The 20821-nt window shown below is 38.2% G+C and overlaps 1 protein-coding gene across 4 annotated transcripts in view; it reads left to right on the top strand.

Moving 5' to 3' along the window:
• Positions 1-20821, top strand: part of PRKDC (protein kinase, DNA-activated, catalytic subunit) — a 240692-nt gene that overhangs the window by 99937 nt on the left and 119934 nt on the right. For all 4 annotated transcript variants that reach the window (XM_027608954.2, XM_027608960.2, XM_027608975.2 and 1 more), the window contains 7 exons: positions 1226-1353; positions 12681-12888; positions 15701-15879; positions 17558-17726; positions 18003-18068; positions 19165-19237; positions 20308-20456. In XM_027608954.2, coding sequence (XP_027464755.2) covers positions 1226-1353; positions 12681-12888; positions 15701-15879; positions 17558-17726; positions 18003-18068; positions 19165-19237; positions 20308-20456 — 972 coding nt within the window. The remainder of the gene's footprint in view (positions 1-1225; positions 1354-12680; positions 12889-15700; positions 15880-17557; positions 17727-18002; positions 18069-19164; positions 19238-20307; positions 20457-20821) is intronic.

Here is a 20821-nt window from a genome sequence, read left to right as displayed (position 1 = left end):
ACAGGTTTCCCCTGCTATCTAGAAGTGGAACATTTCTGTGAAAACTTTTGTAAGCCAAAATGGCATAAAGCAAAGAAGCAATTACCATTAATTTGTATGGAAATTTTTTGAGCATTCCCAGACCCAAAAAATATCCTCTCTTAGGCCCATTTGATACCAAAGGATACATCTTGCTAACAGGTACACAGAATAAATTGAGATATAGCACAGATGCTCAAAGACAACAGTTCAAAGCTATGGTGGCTTGATGCTGAGATGCTGAGTGTAGTTTCTGGGGAAAGAGCTTGGTGGTGCCACTCTCAGTGCTCAGGGTACATGCTGCCTCTAGCTTGCCAGTCACCTTTTGTGAATGGTGCATTCCTGTAATCAGCAGGTCATTGATGGGGTGACACCATTATGTAGGTGCCATCTAAGCATCCTCTTTCCCAGGCAGTCTGTTACCTAATGGTTATAGCATCCACAAAGATTCTACATAGATCTTCGGTACTTTCTCTTAATGTAATTGTGCTAATGTAAATATAAGTACAGTCACTGAACATTTGAAGGAAGCTTCCAACCTTAAAAGATGTAAACCAATAGGAAAAAGGAACTCAGAGGGAACTGAGTCAACAAAGGGAGATGGGAGGTGAGAACATCAAAGAAACTGTAAGAGTAGTTTCAGAGATGAGAGAAGGTATTGTGTCCATGAAGTAGAACAAATAAGTGCTCTTGGAAATTAAATATATAAAAGCAAAATTTCAAAAAAATACACAAAACAGAAGATAAAATTGAGGCTATTTCCTAGAAAGTAGAACAAACAGACATCAAGGTAGAAAATGGGGGAGTAGAGGACATTAGATGAACAGCCTAGAACAGCTGCTGTGCAGTGAAGATGGTGTGGAAAAGACATGTCTCCAAAATAAAAAAAAAAACCCAGAGTACCTGGAATGGTGAAGACAAAGACCTCAGTAAAGTCACATCATCGTGGAATTTCAGAACCTGGAATCATATCTTTCAGAAGATCCTGACCGCTGTAAGAGAAAAAACATCTGCAAAACCTTAAGAGAATCAAAACTCAAATATTTAGCAAATGTCATTATATGCCAGGCATTCACTGTAGCTGCAGAAATGGCAAGTGTTAGCATTTGTTACTTCTCTGTGAAACCTGGTTTTAATTTTCCATTTTGTTATTACTGGTAAGAACAAAACAAAAATAAAGACCCAAGAAAATTATTTTTTTTTCTAGTTTCTAGATGCATTGGAATTATCTCAAAGTCCTGTATTGTTGCAGTTGATGACGGAAATTCTTTGTCGGGAACAGCAACATGTTATGGAAGAATTATTTCAATCTACTTTCAAAAAGATTGCCAGAAAGTAAGTCATTCTATTCTAGTCTGGGACCGGAGACACCATATACTTTTTATTTCTGTGGGGAATTATCTTCTCTGTTCCAAAAAAAGTTGAGGGCAATTGCAGTCAACTCTTACAACTCAATTTTATTTTGTTTTTCTTGATGGAGAAAAAAAGACTTATTGTGAAAGTTTCAAACTTTTTTTTATTATGAAAGTTTCAAACATATGCAAAGCTAAAAGGTAAGACTGTAACTGAACATCTAGATCAAACACACATTAAGCATTTTCCAGCCTAATCAACCCTATTTTAGCCTCTTTTCTTTTGTGCTGTAGTTACTGAAATAAAGAACCCTGATGACATGTCATTTCACCTCTAATTCTTTTTTTGTTTTTTTTTTTTAATTTTAGTTAACATACAGTGCATTATTGGTTTCTGGAGTAGAATTCAGTGATTTATGACTTACAACACCCAGTGCTCATCACAAGTGCCCTTTTTGATAAATATTACCCATCTAGCCCATCCCCCACATTCCTTCATCAACCCTCAGTTTGCTCTCTATTGTTAAGAGTCTCTTATGGTGTGTTTCTCTCTCTCCTTTTTTCTTTTCTCTCTTCCCGTATGTTCATCCGTTTTCTTGGGGTGGGGGCACAGGCAGACAGAGAGAGAATCTTAAGCAGGCTCCATGCCCAGTACAGAGCCCCATGTGGGCTTGATCTCACGACCCTGAGATCATGACCAAAACTGACTCAAGAAGAAATAGAAAATCTGAGTATACCTTTAATAAATAAATAAATAGAATTACTCATTTAAAATCTTACAAAGGAAAGCCCAGATCCAGATAGCTTCCCTGGTGAATTTTCATCAGATATTTAAAGAAGAAATAAGACCAACCTTTCATAAACTTTTCAGAAAATAGAGGAGAAAGGAATACTTCCCAGCTTATCCTGTGGAGTTACAGGATAACAAAGCAAGACAGAATCATTGCAAGAAACTTGTAGACCAATATCCTTCATGAATATAGACACAAAATTTTTCCAAAAATATATTAAAAAATCAAATCCAACAACATATATATATTCTACAATGTCAATTGGGGGATTTGTCCTAGGAATGCAAAACTACTTTAGCATCTGAGAATCAATTAATAGTATATACTATATTAAAAGACTAAAGGACAAAACCACATTATCATTTCAGTAGATATAGATAAATTTGCGACAAGATCCAACATCCATTCATGATAAAAAGGACAAAAGGTTATCTATGGAAAACCAACAGCCAACAAAATATTTAATAGTAAAAGACTGAATGTTTTCCTCCTAAGTCTGTGAACAAGGCAAGGGCATCTGCCCTTTTCAATTCAACATGCAGTTTTGGGGCACCTGGGTGGCTCAGTCAGTTGAACTTCCTGGAGTTCAGAACTGGAGGTTCTAGCCAGTGCAGTCAGGCAAAAGAAAGAAATAAAAGGCAACCAAATTGGAAAAAAAGGAGCAAATTCAATTTTTTTTTTTTTTTGAGAGAGGGAGAGAGAGCATGTATGCAATATGTGGGGGAGTGGGGTGGGATTGAGTGGGGCGGGTGGAATGGGGCAGGGTAGAGAGAGAGAGGGAGAGAAGCCCAAGTAGACTCCTAGCTGAGTGCAGAGCCTGACGTGGGGCTCAATCCCATGATCCTGAGACCATCACCTAGCCGAGATCAAGAATCAGAAGTTCAACTGACACTCAGATGCCCCAAAACTCTCTATTCACAGATGGCATGAGGTAGAAAATCCTAAAGATCTACAGAAAGCTATTAGAACTAATAAATAATTATAGAAAATTTGTAGGATATAGTATCAATGTTAAAAAATCAGTTCTTTTTCTATATATGAGCAGAAAACATGTAAAACTATAATTAAAAATATAATTGCATTCATAATATCACCAAAAAGAACAAAGTACTTAAGAATAAATTTAATGAAAGAATGGCAAGACTTGTACACTAAAACTTATAGCCCATTGCTGAGGAAATCAAAAATTAAAGATTTAAATAAATGGAGAGACACGCCATGTTCATGAATTTGAAGATTCAGTATTGTTAACATGGCAGTTAAGTTGTGTAAATTTAACGCAGTCCCTATAACAATTCCAGCAATACTTTTTTGTGTGTGTGCAGTTTAAAATTTTCATTTTAATTATAACTTACTTAGAATATACTCTGATACACAGTGAAAGTTTATGTTCTAAAATCCCTTGGTAAATTATTTTTCAATATGTGGTTATTAAACCAATTAGGTTTATTTTAGTTAATTTTCAGAAATAGAAATTGTTTATCTTTTGCCTTTTGATCTAATTTTGTTTTTGAAAATGTAAAATATTTACAGGATTTGGAAGTCATAACTATATAATGAACTATATTTAAGAGTCTTGCTTCTGTCCATGTTCCTAACCTTAGGGGAAAAGCTCTCAGTTTTTCCCCGTTGAGAATGATATTCACTGTGGGTTTTTCATAGATGGCTTTTATGATATTGAGGTATGTACCCTCTATCCCTATACTCTGAAGAGTTTTAATCAAGAAAGGATGCAGTACTTTGTCAAATGCTTTTTCTGCATCTATTGAGGGGATCATATGGTTCTTGTTCTTTTTTTTATTAATATATCGTATCACATTGATTTGCCAATGTTGAACCAACCTTGCAGCCCAGGAATAAATCCCACTTGGTCGTAGTAAATAATCCTTTTAATGTACTGTTGGATCCTATTGGCTAGTATTTTGGTGAGCATTTTTGCATCCACGTTCATCAGGGATATTTGTCTGTAATTCTCCTTTTTGATAGGGTCTTTGGTTTTGCAATCAAGGTGTAATGCTGGTGTCATAAAATGAGTATGGAAGTTTTCCTTCCATTTCTATTTCTTGGAACAGTTTCAGAAGAATAGGTATTAATTCTTCTTTAAATGTTTGCTAGAATTCACTTGGGAAGCCATCTGGTCCTGGACTCTTTGTTTGTTGGGAGATTTTTGATAACTGCTTCAATTTCCTTAGTGGTGATAGGTCTGTTCAGGTTTTCTGTTTATTTCTGGTTCAGTTTTGGTAGTTTATATATCTCTAAGAATGTATCCATTTCTTCCAGATTATCTAATTTGCTGGCATAGAGTTGCTCATAATGTGTTCTTATAATTGTTTGTATTTCTTTGGTGTTGGTTGTGATCTCTCCTCTTTCATTCATGATTTTATTCATTTGGGTCATTTCTGTTTTCTTTTTGATAAGTCTGGCCAGGGGTTTATCAATCTTGTTAATTCTTTCAAAGAACCAGCTCCTAGTTTCCTTGATCTGTTCTACTGTTCTTTTGGTTTCTATTTCATTGATTTCTGCTCTCATCTTTATTATTTCTCTTCTCCTGCTGGGTTTAGGCTTTATTTGCTGTTTTTTCTCCAGCTCCTTTAGATGTAGGGTTAGGTTGTGTATTTGAGACCTTTCTTCTTTCTTGAGAAAGGCTTGTATTGCTATATACGTTCCTCTTAGGACTGCCTTTGCTGCATCCCAAGATTTTGAGCAGTTCTGTTTTCATTTTCATTGGTTTCCATGAATTTTTTTAATTCTTCTTTAATTTCCTGGTTGACCCATTCATTTTTTAGTAGGATGCTCTTTAGCCTCCATGTATTTTGAGTTCTTGCAACTTTCCTCTTGTGATTGAGTTCCAGTTTCAAAGCATTGTGGTCTGAAAATATGCAGGGAATGATCCCAATCTTTTGGTACCGGTTGAGACCTGATTTGTGACCTAGGATGTGATCTATTCTGGAGAATGTTCCATGGGCCCTAGAGAAGAATGTGTATTCTGTTGCTTTGGAATGACATATTCTGAATGTATCTGTGAAGTCCATTTGGTCGAGTGTGTCATTTAAAGTCTTTATTTCCTTGTTGATCTTTTGCTTAGATGATCTGTCCATTTCTGTCATGGGGGGGGTGTTAAAGTCCCCTACTATTATTGTATTATTGTCGATGTGTTTCTTTGATTTTGTTATTAATTGGCTTATATAATTGGCTGCTCCCATGTTAGGGACATAGATATTTACAATTGTTAGATCTTCTTGTTGGATAGACCCTTTAAGTAGAATATAGTGTCCTTCCTCATCTCTTATTATAGTCTTTTGTTTAAAATCTAATTTCTCTGATATAAGGATTGCCACCCTAGCTTTCTTTTGGTGTCCGTTAGCATGGTAAATGGTTTTCCACCCCCTCACTTTCAATGTGGGGGTGTCTTTGGGTCTAAAATGAGTCTCTTGCAGACAGCATATCAGTGGGGCTTGTTTTTTTATCCAGTCTGATAGCCTGTGTCTTTTGATTGGGGCATTTAACCCTTTTACATTCAGGGTAAGTATTGAAAGATATGAATTTACCCTTTTACATTCAGGGTAAGTATTGAAAGATATGAATTTAGTGCCGTTGTATTGCCTGTAAGGTGACTGTTACTGTATATTGTCCATGTTCCTTTCTGGTCTATGTTACTTTTAGGCTCTCTCTTTGCCTAGAGGACCCATTTCAGTATTTCTTGTAGAGCTGGTTTGGTGTTTCCAAATTCTTTTAGTTATTGTTTGTCCTGGAAGCTTTTTAACTCTCCCTCTATTTTCAGTGACAGCCTGACTGGATATAGTATTCTTGGCCACATATTTTTCTCGTTTACTGCTCTGAATATATCATGCCAGTCCTTTCTGGCCTGCTGGCTCTCTTTGGATATGTCTGCTGCCAATCTAATGTTTCTACCATTGTAGGTTATAGAGCTCTTGTCCCGAGCTGCTTTCAGGATTTTCTCTTTGTCTCTGAGACTTGTAAGTTTTACTTTTAGTTGTTGGGGTGTTGACCTATTTTTATTGATTTTGAGGGGGGTTCTCTGTGCCTCCTGGATTTTGGTGCCTGTTTCCTTCCCCAAATTAGGGAAGTTCTCTGCTATAATTTGCTCCAATATACTGTCTGCCCCTCTCTTTCTTCTTCTTCTGGGATCCCATTATTCTAATATTGTTTCATCTTATGGTATCACTTATTTCTTGAATTCTGCCCTCATGATCCAGTAGTTGTTTATCTCTTTTTCTCAGCTTCTTTATTCTCCATCATTTGGTCTTCTATATCACTAATTCTCTCTTCTGCCTCATTTATCCTAGCATTTAGAGCTTACATTTTTTATTGCACCTTATTAGTAGCCTTTTTGATTTTGACTGATTTCGGTTATGTTTTAGTTTTTTATTTCTCCAGGAAGTGTGTCTCTAGTAACTTCCATGCTTTTTTCAAGCCCAGCTAGTAATCTTTATAATCGTCATTCTGAACTCTAGTACCACCATCTTACTAATGTCGTATTGATTAGATCCCTAGCAGTCAGTACTGCCTCTTGTTCTTTTTTTTTGAGGTGAGTTTTTCTATCTTGTCATTTTGTCTAGAGGAGAATAGATGAATGAGTGAACAAAATGCTAACAGGGTAACAGAGACCCCAGAAAAATATGCACTAAACAAATCAGAAGAGCCCCGAAACCAGGGGGAAAGAAAGGAAAAGAAAGAAAAAAAACAGAATATGAATAAATATGATCAGGCTGGTGCATAGATCAGTATGATCTGATCACACACTAGATTTGGGGCATATTTTGGTCTGTTAGAAGAAAGTGCCTCCCAAAATTTTAAATAAAGAAAAAACTTATATATGTACAAAAATAATGGTTAGTATGATGAAGGGGTGGAATATGACTGTAAAGATGAAAATTATAAAAGATTTTATAAAAGGAATTGATAAGATAGGAAGTTGGTTGAAAAAAGAAAGGAGAGAAATTTAAAAAAAAAGAGAAAATGTGATCAGGCAGGAGACCAGAACAAAGCCCATACACTAGAGATTTAGGGTATATTTTGGTCTGTTAGAAGAAACTGTATCCCAAAATTTTAAAAAGAAAACAATTTATATATACACAAAAAATAAGGTTAACTATAATGAAGGGATAGAATATGACTAAAAATGAAAAAGATTTTTAAAAAAGGGATTGATAAGATGGTTGAAAAAGGGAAAAAGAAAAATTCAAAAAAAAATAGAAAAAAAAATTCTGAATGTTAACTTTGAAGACTAAAGAATCATCAGGAAAAAAGCCATGAATTCTATGTGCTGTATTCCCCTAGTGCTGGATTCTACTGTTCTCGTTGATTGGTAAACCTGGTCTCGGCTGGCTGTTCTTGCTGATCTGCGGGAGGGGCCTGTTGCAGTGATTCTCAAATGTCTTTGCCCGAGGCAGAATTGACCAGCCCTTGCCAGGGACCAGGCTAAGTAATCTGCTTGGGTTTGCTCTCGGTAGCTTTTATACAACTTTCTGTACAGCTTTGGAGGACGAGAATTCAGGGCCCCGCTCCTCAGTGAGTCCCCAGAGAAAAGCAGTCAATCACTCCTGTCTCTCCGGTCTCCAGCCACACACTGTGCTCACCCGGCCTGTGACCGAGCATTTCTGTCTCAGGCACAGGTCCCCGTTTGGAGTCTCCAAACCCAGCAGATTCCTGTGGTGCACTCCCACGCCACTCCTCCCCGAGGAGGAAGGGCAGTCTCCCCAACTCTGCCGCTTGTTGGGTCCCTGCTGGAAGAGTAGTGGCCCGACTGTGCCGCAGATCACAGTTTATGGAAGTACTGAGCTGAGAGCCTACTTCTTGGCTCCGTCTTTGCAGTCAGCTTCCCCACTCTGCTACCTGGGAGCTCTGCCACACTCAGGCACCCCCGGTCTTTCTGTGACCCTGAGGATCCTGAGACCACACTGTCCCAGCAAGGGTTCCACCCCCGCTTAGCCACTGGAGTGACATCCCTCAGTGGAGCAGACTTCTAAAAGTTCCAATTTTGTGCTCTTCTGCTTTATCACTTGCCAGTAGCCAGCTTCCTGCCCCCGGGGTCTGTCTTCCGAAATATTGCCTCGGATTCACTTCTCCACACGTCCTACCTTCCAAAAAGTGGTTGCTCTTCTGTTCGTAGAACTGCTGCTATTCTTTTCTTCGATCTCCTGTTGAATTTGTAGATGTTCAGAATGGTTTGATCCCTATCCAGCTGAATTCCTTGGACCAGATGAAATTTTGGTCTGCTACTCCTCCGCCATCTTGCTCTCATTCAAAGGCATCCATTTCTTCCCGGTTCCTCAATATTAGCATATAGTTGTTGGTAATAATTTCTAATAATTTTTTTCTGTTTCATTGTTGTTAGTCGTGATCTCTCCCCTTTCATTCATAACTTTATTAATTTGGGTCCTTTCTCTTTTCTTCTGGATAAGTCTGTCCAGTGGTTTATTGATCTTATGGGAGATCTTCTTTCAAAGAACCAGCTTCTGGTTTCGTTGATCTGATCTACTGTGTTTCTGCTTTCTAATTCATTGATCTCTGCTCTAATCTGAATTATTTCTCTTCTCATGTGTGGCTTAGGCATCATTTGTTGCTTTTTCTCTAGTTCTTTAAGGTGTAAAGTTAGTTGGTGAATTCGGGATTTTTCTATTTTTTTTAGTGAGGCTTGGATGGCTATGTATTTCCCCTTTAAGACCGCCTTTGCACTATCCCACAGGTTTTGGACTGATGTGTTTTCTTTCTCTTTGGTTTCCATGAATTGTTTAAGTTCTTCTTTGATTTCCTGGTTGACCCAAACATTCTTTAGCAGAGTGGTCTTTGGCTTCCAAGTGTTTGAATTTCTTCCAAATTTTTTCTTGTGATTGAGTTCCATTTTCAAAGCATTATGGTCTGGAATATGCATGAATAATCTCAATCTTTTGGTATCTGTTGAGACCTGATTTGTGGCCCAGTATGTGGTCTATTCTGCAGAAAGTTCCATGTGTGGTCGAGAAGAATGAGTACTCTGTTGTTTTAGGGTGGAATGTTCTGTATATATCTATGAGGTCCATCTGGTCCAGCGTGTCATTCAAAGTTCTTGTTTCTTTGTTGATTTTCTGCTTAGATGATTTGTCTATTGCTGAGAGTGGAGTATTGAGGTCTACAATTAACGTATTGTTATCAATATGATTCTTTATTTTGGTTAAGTTGGCTTATGTAGATGGCTGCTCCCATGTTGGGGGCATAGATATTTACAATTGTTAGATCTTCTCATTGGATAGACCCTTTAAGAATGATGTAGTGTCCTTCTGTGTCTCTAACTACAGTCTTTAGCTTAAAATCTAATTTGTCTGATACGAGAATTGCTACCCCAGCTTTCTTTTGAGGTCCATTGGCATGGAAGATGGATCTCCATCCCTTCACTTTCAGTGTGGATGTATCTTTAGGTTCAAAATGAGTCTCTTGTAGACAGCATATGGATGGGTCCTGTCTTTTTATCCAGTCTGCAACCCTGTGCCTTTTTATGGGTACATTTATGCCATTCATGTTTGGAGTGATTATTGAAAGATACGAATTTATTATCATCATGTTGCCTGTGAAGTCCTTGTTTCTATAGATTGTCTCTGTAAATTTCTATTCTATATCACTCTTGGGGTCTCTCTCCTTTTGTAGAACCCCCCCTTAATATTTCTTGCAGGGCCATCTTAATGGTCACATATTCTTTCAGTTTCTGCCAGTGTTGGAATCTCTGCATCTCTCCATCCATTCTAAATGACAGCCTTGCCGGATAAAGTATTCTTGGCTGCATGTTCTTCTCATTTAATACCCTGAATATGTCTTGCCAGCCCTTTCTGGCTTGCCAGGTGTCTGTGGATAGGTATGATGTTGCTCTGATGTTCCTCCCCATGTACGTAAGGAATCTCTTCCCCCTAACTGACCTTAAGATGGTTTCCTTGGTTCTAAATTGCAAGTTTTACTATTACATGCCGGGGGCGTTGGTCTATTTTCCTTGATATTGGGAGGGGTCCTCTCTGCCTCTAGGATGCGAATGTTTGTTTCATTCCCCAGATTAGGGAAGTTCTCAGGTACGATTTGCTCAAATATATCTTGTCCTCTCTCTCTCTCCACCCCCTCAGGGATCCCAATAATTCTGACATTGGAATGTTTCATGGCATCACTTATTTCTCTAATTCTGTTTTCATGGATTTTAAGCTGTTTCTCCCAGGTCTCCTCTTTTTCCTTCTTTTCTATCAATTTGTCTTCCAGATCACTAATTCTTTCTTCTGCCTTATTTACTCTTGCTGTTAGAGTTTCTAGATTAGATTGGATCTCATTGATAGTATTTTTTAAGTTCTACCAGTTCAGCTCTCATTTCTGCCCTTAGGGACTCTATGTTGCCATTAATGGATTTCTCCATTCTAGCTATCATCTTTATAACTGAAGTCCATTTCCGACATCTTGCTTATATCTCTATTCATTTGTAAATCTGTGGCAGAAGTCACATTCTCTGAGTCATTCCTATTTTGGGGCATCCTCCTAGTCATTCTATTGAGGGGTGGTTGAGGGAATATAGAGAGTCCAAATTATTCACCACAACCTAAGTGAGATGCACCTGTTTTATAGGGGCCTTAGGATTGTTACCCTTTGTTCTCCCAGCCTGTCTTCCAGGGGAGGGACCTGTCGTGCAGTTACTCAGGCAACCCTGTTTAGGCACAGTTGCCCTGCCCCCTGTGGCAGGGGGGGAATGGGCTCAGTGAAAACCGTTTTTTGGGGGCTTTTGTTCTCTGGTGGCTTTCCCTGGCGGCTTTCCACGTCTCTTCCGAGAGTCAGAGCAGAAGAGACCATTTCCAACACTCTGCCTTAGAACAGAGAGATCGCAGTCTGTTCTTCAGTGAGCTCTCCAGGCCACACTATTTCCATTTCTGTCTGTGCTGCTAAAAACTGCAGTGTCGTGAGTTGTGCGCCCCTCAGCAGTGCTCCCAGCTCTCCTTTCCAAGTCGAGGCACGTCTCTGCCCTTTGTGCTTCTAAAACCACCAGCCACCCCCAGTTCTCACATGTGGCCCCACCAGTCCAGGTTTCAGTCCAGAGGGCTGCCCTAAAGTCCTTTCCCCACCTCTACCGGTCTGTGAGTCTGTGCCCCGTTCCCAGCACCAGAGGCCTACATGGATGGTGCAGGATCTGGAAGGCTCCCTCCCCCTTCCATTTATCTCCCGATATCTGCCCGCAGAATCACAGCTCCCCAGATCATACCTCGAAACCAACTGCCTGCAATATTCTGTTTGTAGAGATTCAGATATATCTTCTTACATCTCATGCTGATTTTGTGGGTGATCAGAGTGGTCTGGTAGATATCCAGCTCAATTTAGGGGATCAGTTTGAATAAGTTCCCCTACTCCTCTGCCATCTTTTCCTCTCCTTCCTTGCCAATATCTTTAGCATGGATTCCAAAACATAATTCAAAAGGTAAATGCATTTGTAATTTTGCCAGCTTTCACCGCATCCCTTATTTGGAGGCTATAATTTTTTGCATTCCCTTGGCCCTGTACAAGAGTGTCTATTTCATCATAGTCTTGCCAGTAGAGTATATTGTGATTTTTTCCAATTTGATAGGTGAGAAAGAATTTCTCAGTGTTACTTTCATTTATATTTCTCGTTACGAATGAAATAGAGCATATATTCATATATTTAAAGCTCATTTGCATTTATTTTTAGTAAACTATCTTCTGGCCCGTTTTTATAATCAGATTTTGCTCTTTTTCTTTTCCTCCTCCTCCTCTTAGCTTTCTCTGTAAGAGTTTTAGGGCTGTGCATCTCTGCTGTGCTCACTATCAGGAAGCTCCTCAAAAGAATTTAAATCTAAGATAGTGCCCAAATAAATATTACAGAAGCCCATGTAGCATCTGGTAGTGATCTGAGCCTTAAAATTTTATGACTGAATTACCTTCTAAATTGAACATTTTTGCCCTGGTTAATATTTAACTACTGAGTATCAGGATTTTAGAACTAGAAAAGGATTTTAATGATCATTGAGTCTTAACCTCATATTTTTGTAGGTGAGGAAACTAACTGTATTCTTGGTTTATACACAAAATCTTATAGATGATCATTCAACTATCTTATATTCCAGATGAGAGTATAAAGGGCCAGATGAATATTTCTCTGTATAGGAGATAGGAATGTCAGTTTGTTACTAGGAAGAGACTAGAATTTTTAAATTATAACTCCTGAGTTTCAGATTCTGGTACTGTGATCATCTTCAGGCCTGAGACTATCCCAAAGCCTTCCAGATGTTTTCTAAAGAAACCAGATTTAAAAGTAAATGAAAACAGTTCTTCTTAATGCCTAAATTTGGCATGAAGATTTCTGGGGATGAGTACAATAATATGGTTCATGTACAAATGCTTCTTGTATTTCATGGTTTTTATATATAATAATCTTTAAAGTTATTTATAATCATTGGTGTTTATTTTGCTTGTTATGTGGGTAGGCACTCGTAAAATATTTGTTCAAAGCAGGGATGTTCATATAATTTTCTTTTTTTCTTAGGAGTTCATGTGTCACACAATTAGCCCTTTTGGAAAGGGTGTACAGAATGTTCAAGAGGGACGACCTACTTTCAAATGTTACTCGCCAAGCTTTTGTAGATCGCTCCCTTCTCACCCTTTTGTGGCATTGTAGCCTGAGTGCTTTGAGAGAATTCTTCAGCAAAATTGTAGTGGATGCCGTTGATGTGTTGAAGTCTAGATTTACGAAGGTATTGTACATCTATTATTAAATTTAATATTACTAAATATTGACAAATCTCCTTGATTGGTGTCCTTAAAAACTTCAGTGTGTTCACTCAGAGGATCTTTAGTGCTCAAGGAGTGTTACCTCAACAGTTTGATAACAATCTGTATTTACATGGGTTCTGCATTAGGTTCCTGAGGGTGCTGTAACAAATTACCACCAATGTGGCTTAGAACATCAGAAATTTATTCTCTTATAGTTCTGTAGGCCAGAAATCAGCATCCTTGGGCTTCAGTCAGGGTGTTGCAAGGCTCCAGAGGCCCGAGGGGCAAATACGTTCTTTGCCTCTTCCCGCTTTTGGTGGCTGCCAGCATTCCTTGGCTTGTGGCCGGATCACTCCTCTCTTTGCTTCTATGGTCACATTGCCTCCTCCTCTTCTGTCTAATTGCTCTCTGCCTCCCTCTTATAAACATATGATTGCATTTAGGACCCATGTGAATAATCTCCCCATCTCTTTACTTGATTTTGTCTGTATAATCCTTTTTTATCATATAAGGTAACATTCATGGTTCCAGTGATTAAAACATGGGTATTTGTAAGGGGATATTATTCAGCTGAATACAGGCCGCCTGCACCAAATATTCCCATTTGCAAAATACATTTATCCCATCCCATATCCCCCAAAGTCTAAATGCATTACCTCATCAACTTTTAAGTCCAAAATTGTGTCTGAATATCATCAGTTCAGAGTCCTAACTTTCATCATTTAAATCATAATGAATCAGATATGGGTGTGATCTGTTATGGGGCAAAGTTCTTTCCATTTGTGGACCTGTGAAACTAGAAGACAAATAATTTGTTTCCAGAAGACAGTGGTTCAACAGTTGGGATGACTATTATATTCATTCCTGTTCCAAAAAGGAGAAAATGAAGTAAGAAAGAAGTTAGTGTTCCATAGCACTTTCAAGGTCCAGGCAGGCAAATTCTGTTAGGTTTCGAGACCCGGGAATAATGCTTTGTGGCTTAATGTTCTGCCCTCTGGACCAAAGGCTCCGTTTTTGGAGTCATTCTTTTTTCTTGAAGGGTAGCATATATTTGCAGCTGAGTAGTTTTATCAATCTGTTTCTTGCCTGTAGAATTCAGGGAGTACAAGAGCCTTTTCTTTTCCCCCATTTCATTTTGTCTCTGTCCCTTTCAGTCCAAGCTGGTGGTGTTCCTTCTGGTATGACGTTCTCAAAAACTATAAAGCTCTCCTATTTGTGTCTTGGAGGTTTACTCCATTAGATAAGAGAGTCCTCCACAGATCTTTGATGGATAATGGCATCTCTGTTCCTGATTCTGCTGAAATGGTTGAGGGCATCCATGAGTACCATGCTTAATTTCTTCAGCACTAGCTCAAGTCCTTGTTCTTCTCTCCAGAGCCACTTTTCTAACAGTGAATGTTAGAGCATCTTTTACCTAATGTTAGCATCTTTTACCATCTGGGTAAGCTGAGAATTTCTCAAGTCATCACATTTTGGTTCTTTTTGCTCAGTAGTTCTTAACTCAATTTATTTCTTGCACCTCACATTGTATTATAAGCAGCAACGAAGAAAGCAGGCAGCACCTTCAACAAATTTGCTTGGAAATTTTCTCAGCTAAATATTCAAGTACATGGCTTACAAATTCTGTTTTGTGTGTAACTATAGAACACTTACTCAGCTAAGTTTTCTGCCACTGTAAAACAAGGATCCTCTTTCCTCCAGTTTCCAAAAATACATTACGTATTTCCTTTTGAGACCTCACTGGCAACTACTTTAACATCCAATTTCTACCAAAAATGTGTTTATGATGATTGAGATGTTCTGTAAGAGTTTTAGCTTTTTCTGCCATGCTTTTCATTTCCTTCTGAGTCCTCACCAGCAATGCGTTCAGTGTTGGTATTTCTACTAGCAGTCACTATAGGCAGTTGGCTTTTTCTGTCTTGCATGGCAAATTTATTTTAGGCTCTACTTATCATCTATTTGTTAGAGCAGATCCAACTCTTGATACCAGAATGTGTTATTAGTTTCCTGCATCTTCAGTAACAAATTACCATAAGCTTGGTGGCTTAGAACACCAGAAATTTATTCTTTCCCAGTTTTGGAGGCCAGAAGTCCAAAATTATTTTCACTGAGCTGAATTTATGGTTTTGTCATGGCTACGCTTGCCCCAGTGGCCCTGAATATCCACTCCTTGCCTCCTCCAGCTTCTGGTGGCTACTGGCATTCCTCAGTATGTGGCTACATCATTCTGGCCTCTAATTCTGTCATCAGATTGCCTTTTCCTGTATGTCTCATCCCTCTCTCTGTCTTCTTACAAGATTACATGTGGTTTCATTTATGGCCCACAGGAACAACCCAGAATTGTCTCCTTATCTCAAGATCCTTAATCACATTCGAAAAGTCCTTTCCTGCCTTATGAGATTGCATTCACAGGTTCTAGGGATTAAGATGTGGTATCTTTAGAAACTACTGTAAATAGTTGAAAATTTTGTTTTTTAATACATTGAAGTTTCACCTGCTATTGTCATGCCTTCGATAAGATTTTGTGCAAAAGCCCTATACTCATGTCCTAAGTTTACTATTTGGACATTCTGCATTACTTCCTGCCACACTCAATATAACACATAAATATTTATACCTGTGTTCCTGATCTTGGGTGGTCTCCTATTGAAGTGATTCAGTATCTATGTTAAAATTACTTTTATGTAAAGAGCATTGAGTGTTAAATATATTTATTTAATTGAATAATATATTCAATAAACTATTTTTCATGTTTGGTAAGACCAAAGATAATCATCTGTTACCTTTTCTTAGCTAAATGAATCTATCTTTGATACTCAAATCACCAAGAAGATGGGCTATTATAAAATGCTACATGTGATGTATTCTCGTCTTTCAAAAGAGGATGTTCACTCGAAAGAATCTAAAATTAATCAAGTTTTCAACGGCTCATGTGTTACAGAAGGAAATGAACTTACAAAGACACTTATCAAGTAAGGTTTTAGTTAACTTTGTTACTTGATTGTATATGATTTGTTGTATTTGATTCATTAATATTTTTGATGCATATATTTTTATGCTTGCATATAATGTGAATAAATGGTTAAGTTTTAAATACCAGTTTTTATAGTTTTCTTGGTTTTTTTTCTTATGTACAAACTACTTAGACTTTAATGTAGCAGGTTATTGGGTAGCATGTTTTATCCTATACTCATCTTTTACAAGGAGTAAAACTTTTTTCTGTTATTATTGTTTTTTTCCTACCATTTTCCCTCCCTTAATAGCTTGATATATTTTTAATGGTGTGATTTACAATATGAAAGTATTTTTTTCCTGACTGCAATTTGAAATGAAAGGAATGGCAGGTATGTTCAAGCAGGTATTCTATAAAATACAAAGTAATCGAATACATTTTCTCTAAAACTGACCTTCTAATGAAGTTCCCTCTTAGTGAATATTGAATGCAGACATTGCTATATCTCATTTTGCATATCCCAAAGAAGCTTATCCTTACTTTCATCTTACCCTATTCTTATTTTATATCCTCTGGGAATGACATCACCATCCATTCATTTGCACCAATGAGAGCCCTGTTTTATTTTTCCTTCTTCATCTCTCCAGTCTCCATGCACACCCTGTCAGTCACCAGATCTGGTGGATTTTATCTCCTCAGCCTTCCCAAGACTGGGGCCCTTCTTTCATCTTCCTTCCTTCATATAGTGTTGTAACGCCTGGTGTTCTTTGGTGAACCAGTGCAATGCAATCTCCTTCGTAGTTATTCTCCCCACTCCTGGGCTTGTCTCTCTCAGTTTTTCCATACTACTGCCAGTATGATAATACCTCTACAGTATGAACCTGATTGTTTCATTCTCCTACCTAAAAGATTTCAGACCTAAGACACTTCAAAAGAACTTCATCTTCAGTATCAGGGAGCAGCAAAATTTTTCTGTAAAGGGCTCGCCTGATAGTAACTGTTTTCAGCTTTTCAGGCTGTCTGGTCTCTTGCAACTACTACACTGTACTGGAAAAGCAGCCATAAATAATATGTAAATGAATGGGCATGGCTATGTTCTGACAGAACTCTTCAAAAGTAGTTGGTCACCTGGGCACTGTTTGGAGACCCCATCCTGCAGAATGAAGTCTGAGCTCCTTAGCATGGCAGGCAAGCTCTTGTAGGAACACACCCCTCTCCACCTTGTGCTCACTGCCAGCCACTGCTGCACCCACCTCATCTTCTGAACACACTGTGTGGCTTAGCTCTTACTGTAAGTGACACTCTTCTCTCTGTTCGTAATCCTCACATACATTTTCCCTTTGACTGACTTAGAATTCAAAACACAGTTCTTATACTTTCTCTTAAAACCTTTTGTTGATTCCTTCACCTGGGTTACTATCCATCCTCCTTGCTTCCATCTCTTAACTTGTGCTGGTTGCTGTTGCTGTGCTTACCACAGTGTGCTGAAATCCCTGGATGCTGCCTTTGCCTTGAGATGGGCATGGGTTCAGTGACTTGCTTGTCTTTTATTTCCAGTACCTGGTACTATGCCAGACACAAACTTGACACTCAGAAAAGGCTGAACTGAATTGAGATCCTGTTGTCTGGCATTGCTGGGCTTGAGCAACAATTTCCCTGTTATATGAATTAATTTTTAACCTGGATCTACTCTGCAGATTGTGCTATGATGCATTTACAGAGAACATGACGGGTGAGAATCAGTTGCTGGAGAGGAGAAGACTTTACCATTGTGCTGCATACAACTGTGCCATTTCTGTTATCTGCTGTGTCTTCACCGAATTAAAATTTTACCAAGGTTTTCTCTTCACTGAAAAACCTGAAAAGGTAGACTTCTGAAATTTTCACAGTTGCTGTCACTGTAGGATTTCAAGTTAGACTATATAAATTAAAATTATATCATAATTTGCACATTCTTATAATATTAAAGATGTAGCTCTTATAGATCTGCATACACACACACACACACACACACACACACACACACACATTAAAGCTGAAGTGCTTTCCCATGAGTTATTAAATAGCATTAATTCTATAGTAGCATCAGCAATAAGGATTTCCACTATTCAGATATTTTTATATGATTCTTTGAATTTACAGAACTTGCTTATTTTGGAAAATCTGATTGACCTGAAGCACTGCTATACATTTCCTGTAGAAGTTGAGGTGAGTGAAATTTTTCAGTGGTGTTACCGAGTTTAAAAAATTTACCAAGTACTTATAGAAAAAAAAAATGTTAAGTTGAACATGTTAAATTCTCAATATTCAAGTCTGCTTTGAACTATAAAATCTGGTAGTTTAATGTAGTTCAGCCCGAGGTACAATCTCAGGCAATTATAAAAAAAATTATCATAACTTGATTTTTCCCTTTCTTAACTAGTAAAAGATAGAAAATGGCGATAAAAAGAGCTGTTAGGACATATCCCAGAAGTTGCTTGCTGAGTAAATTCCTCTAGTTAGTGAAATTGAGATCCATCCAGATACAGAATTATAATGCTATGGCCTGCTTGGGTGATTTGGCAGGATAATGGAAGCGCTGTGAGTAGAAGTCATGGGGATAATTGGAAAACTTGCTGTGGCAAATGTGACAAGCTTGATTTTAGTCAAGCTAAGTTTGACATGCCAGCCTCAGCAATTGGTGGGAGGTTGTAGGTGCAGCCTGTCACAGCCCACTGGAAATGGGAATTGGGCACAGTGCCAGAGCTTGTGCACCATGGTCTAGGTCAGGAGCTGTCACTCATGTTAGTGTGCATGGCTGCTGACTTCACCATGTCTGAGTGGTACATGAGTTCATGTAAATGGTTGCTTCCTGCATTGTGCCCTTTTGGAACAAGACTGGGAACATTTTTCAAGGTGTATTTTCAAGGAACAAACAAACAAAAATAGCACTCAGACACTCGCTATATGTTACTTCTGAACTTTACAATAGCACTGTAAAGTGCCATAGCATAACTGTATAGTTAAGGAAACTGAGGCTCATAGGTCAAGTACAGACTATTGGTAATCTGAGCATGTAGCTACCAGAACTTAGTCTGCACTTGGTCCCAGAGCCAAGTGGGGAGGCAAATGCCTCAGTGGGGTTCTGTGGGAAATGCATTTCTTAAGGGTACTCACCTATCTTCGTGGATACTTTTTGGTGATTTTAAATTTGATAAAAGTCTTGTTTAAAAATTAATTTTTTTTGCCAAATTGCTACTAAAATTGAAAATGTATGATCATGATTCTAAAAAGTTTTAAATTGTGTATTTGTTTTGCCTAATAGGTTCCTATGGAAAGAAAGAAAAAGTACATTGAAATTAGGAAAGAAGCCAGGGAAGCCACAAATGGGGATTCAGGTAGGATGTTTTCAAAATGATGAGAATGATTCCAATTTGTTATGTAACAAATGGTATTTGCTATGTAAATAAAAAATATTTTACATATCCAAAAACATTGAAATTGAGTTTGAAAAGGTTTTAAGTGGCAAATAGAATTATATTTTGAAAGAAATGCAATTAGCTAAACCTCAGTATGTCCAAAGAGGGCTGAGAAATGGTATGCTTTTCTTAATAGTGCAAGATAGGTTGCTAGTTATTTGTTTGCATATGGATTATGTTTGTTTTTTGTTTAAATACATTCAGAAATGTGTTAAAATATAAGTCCCATCCTGCCACTCCTTTGCTCCAAACCTCCCGTCATCTCCCACTTCCCTGAGGACAGAGCTGCCTAAGGTCCCTGACCTGCCTGCTGCCTCCCTGCCACTCTCCTTCCTGCTTACTCTGCTCTAGCAGCACTGTTCCCCTGCCTATGCTTGTAGGCACCAGGCTCACTTTGGCCCCAGGGCATTTGCACGTGATGTTTCCTAAACCTAGAGTAATCTTAGTCCCAGATATCAGCGTTTTGTTTAATACTAACCTTTGAAGGAAGTTCTCCCTGGCTTCCCTATTTAAAATTAACTGTCTTTTGCTCCACATGCTCCTTGTTTTAGTTTTTTGCTTTATTTTTCTTCATAGCTTTTTTTTCTTGACTTGGGGATAAAATTTGGACCAATGTTGTAAATTCCTTACATATATGGATTAGTTGTTTTTCAGTAGTATCTTTTCCCACATCTGTGTTAGACTATGTGCAAAATGTACCCCATCAAAATTTTAAATGCAAGGAAATTATGTTACTATCATATCCAGAAATTGTATACAGTTTAACTTCTCTGTCCATGACAGTAGAGAATAATTGCTCAATAATAACAAAACCAAAGGAGGTCTTTCCCCTTTTCCTTTTGCTTTGTTTAATCTGAATAATCTGTTGAGAATCACAGAATAGAAAAAAGCCTTAGTTAACACAGTCTTTTAATTTTAATATCATTTGAGCTTAGAGAAATACATTTTTTACCAATCTGAATCCATGTATTTTCTTCTTTATATTTCAGGTGGCCCTCATTATCTATCTTCCTTGTCATATTTGGCAGACAGCAGCCTGAGTGAGGAAATGAGTCAATTTGATTTCTCAACTGGAGTTCAGAGCTATTCATACTGTTCCCAAGAACTGAAATCTACCCCTGGTCATTTTAGGAGACAGGTGATCACATTTTGTATATTAAAAAATATTGTTGGCATTTGTAAAGGAAGGGGGTCTTCATTGTTAGGAGAAGCCACTTCTCTATGGGTAGTCCTCAGATAATAGTGTTTGGAGAATTTACCCGGATCTAAGTCCCAGCCTTCCATCCTATAGGCAATTGGATTTCATCAGTAGGATGAAAGGAGGAAAGACACTAATGAAATTAGTGTCTGAGGGGCGCCTGGGTGGCTCAGTCGTTAAGCGTCTGCCTTCGGCTCAGGTCATGATCTCAGGGTCCTGGGATCAAGCCCCACATCAGGCTTTCTGCTGGGCAGGAAGCCTGCTTCTCCCTCTCCCACTCCCCCTGCTTGTGTTCCCTTTCTCAC

The sequence above is a fragment of the Zalophus californianus genome, chromosome 4 (genome assembly GCF_009762305.2).
Source record: "Zalophus californianus isolate mZalCal1 chromosome 4, mZalCal1.pri.v2, whole genome shotgun sequence".
Classification (NCBI taxonomy): Eukaryota; Metazoa; Chordata; class Mammalia; order Carnivora; family Otariidae; genus Zalophus; species Zalophus californianus.
Note: the sequence above shows the minus strand (reverse complement) of the source record. Positions and strands in the feature narration are given on the sequence as shown.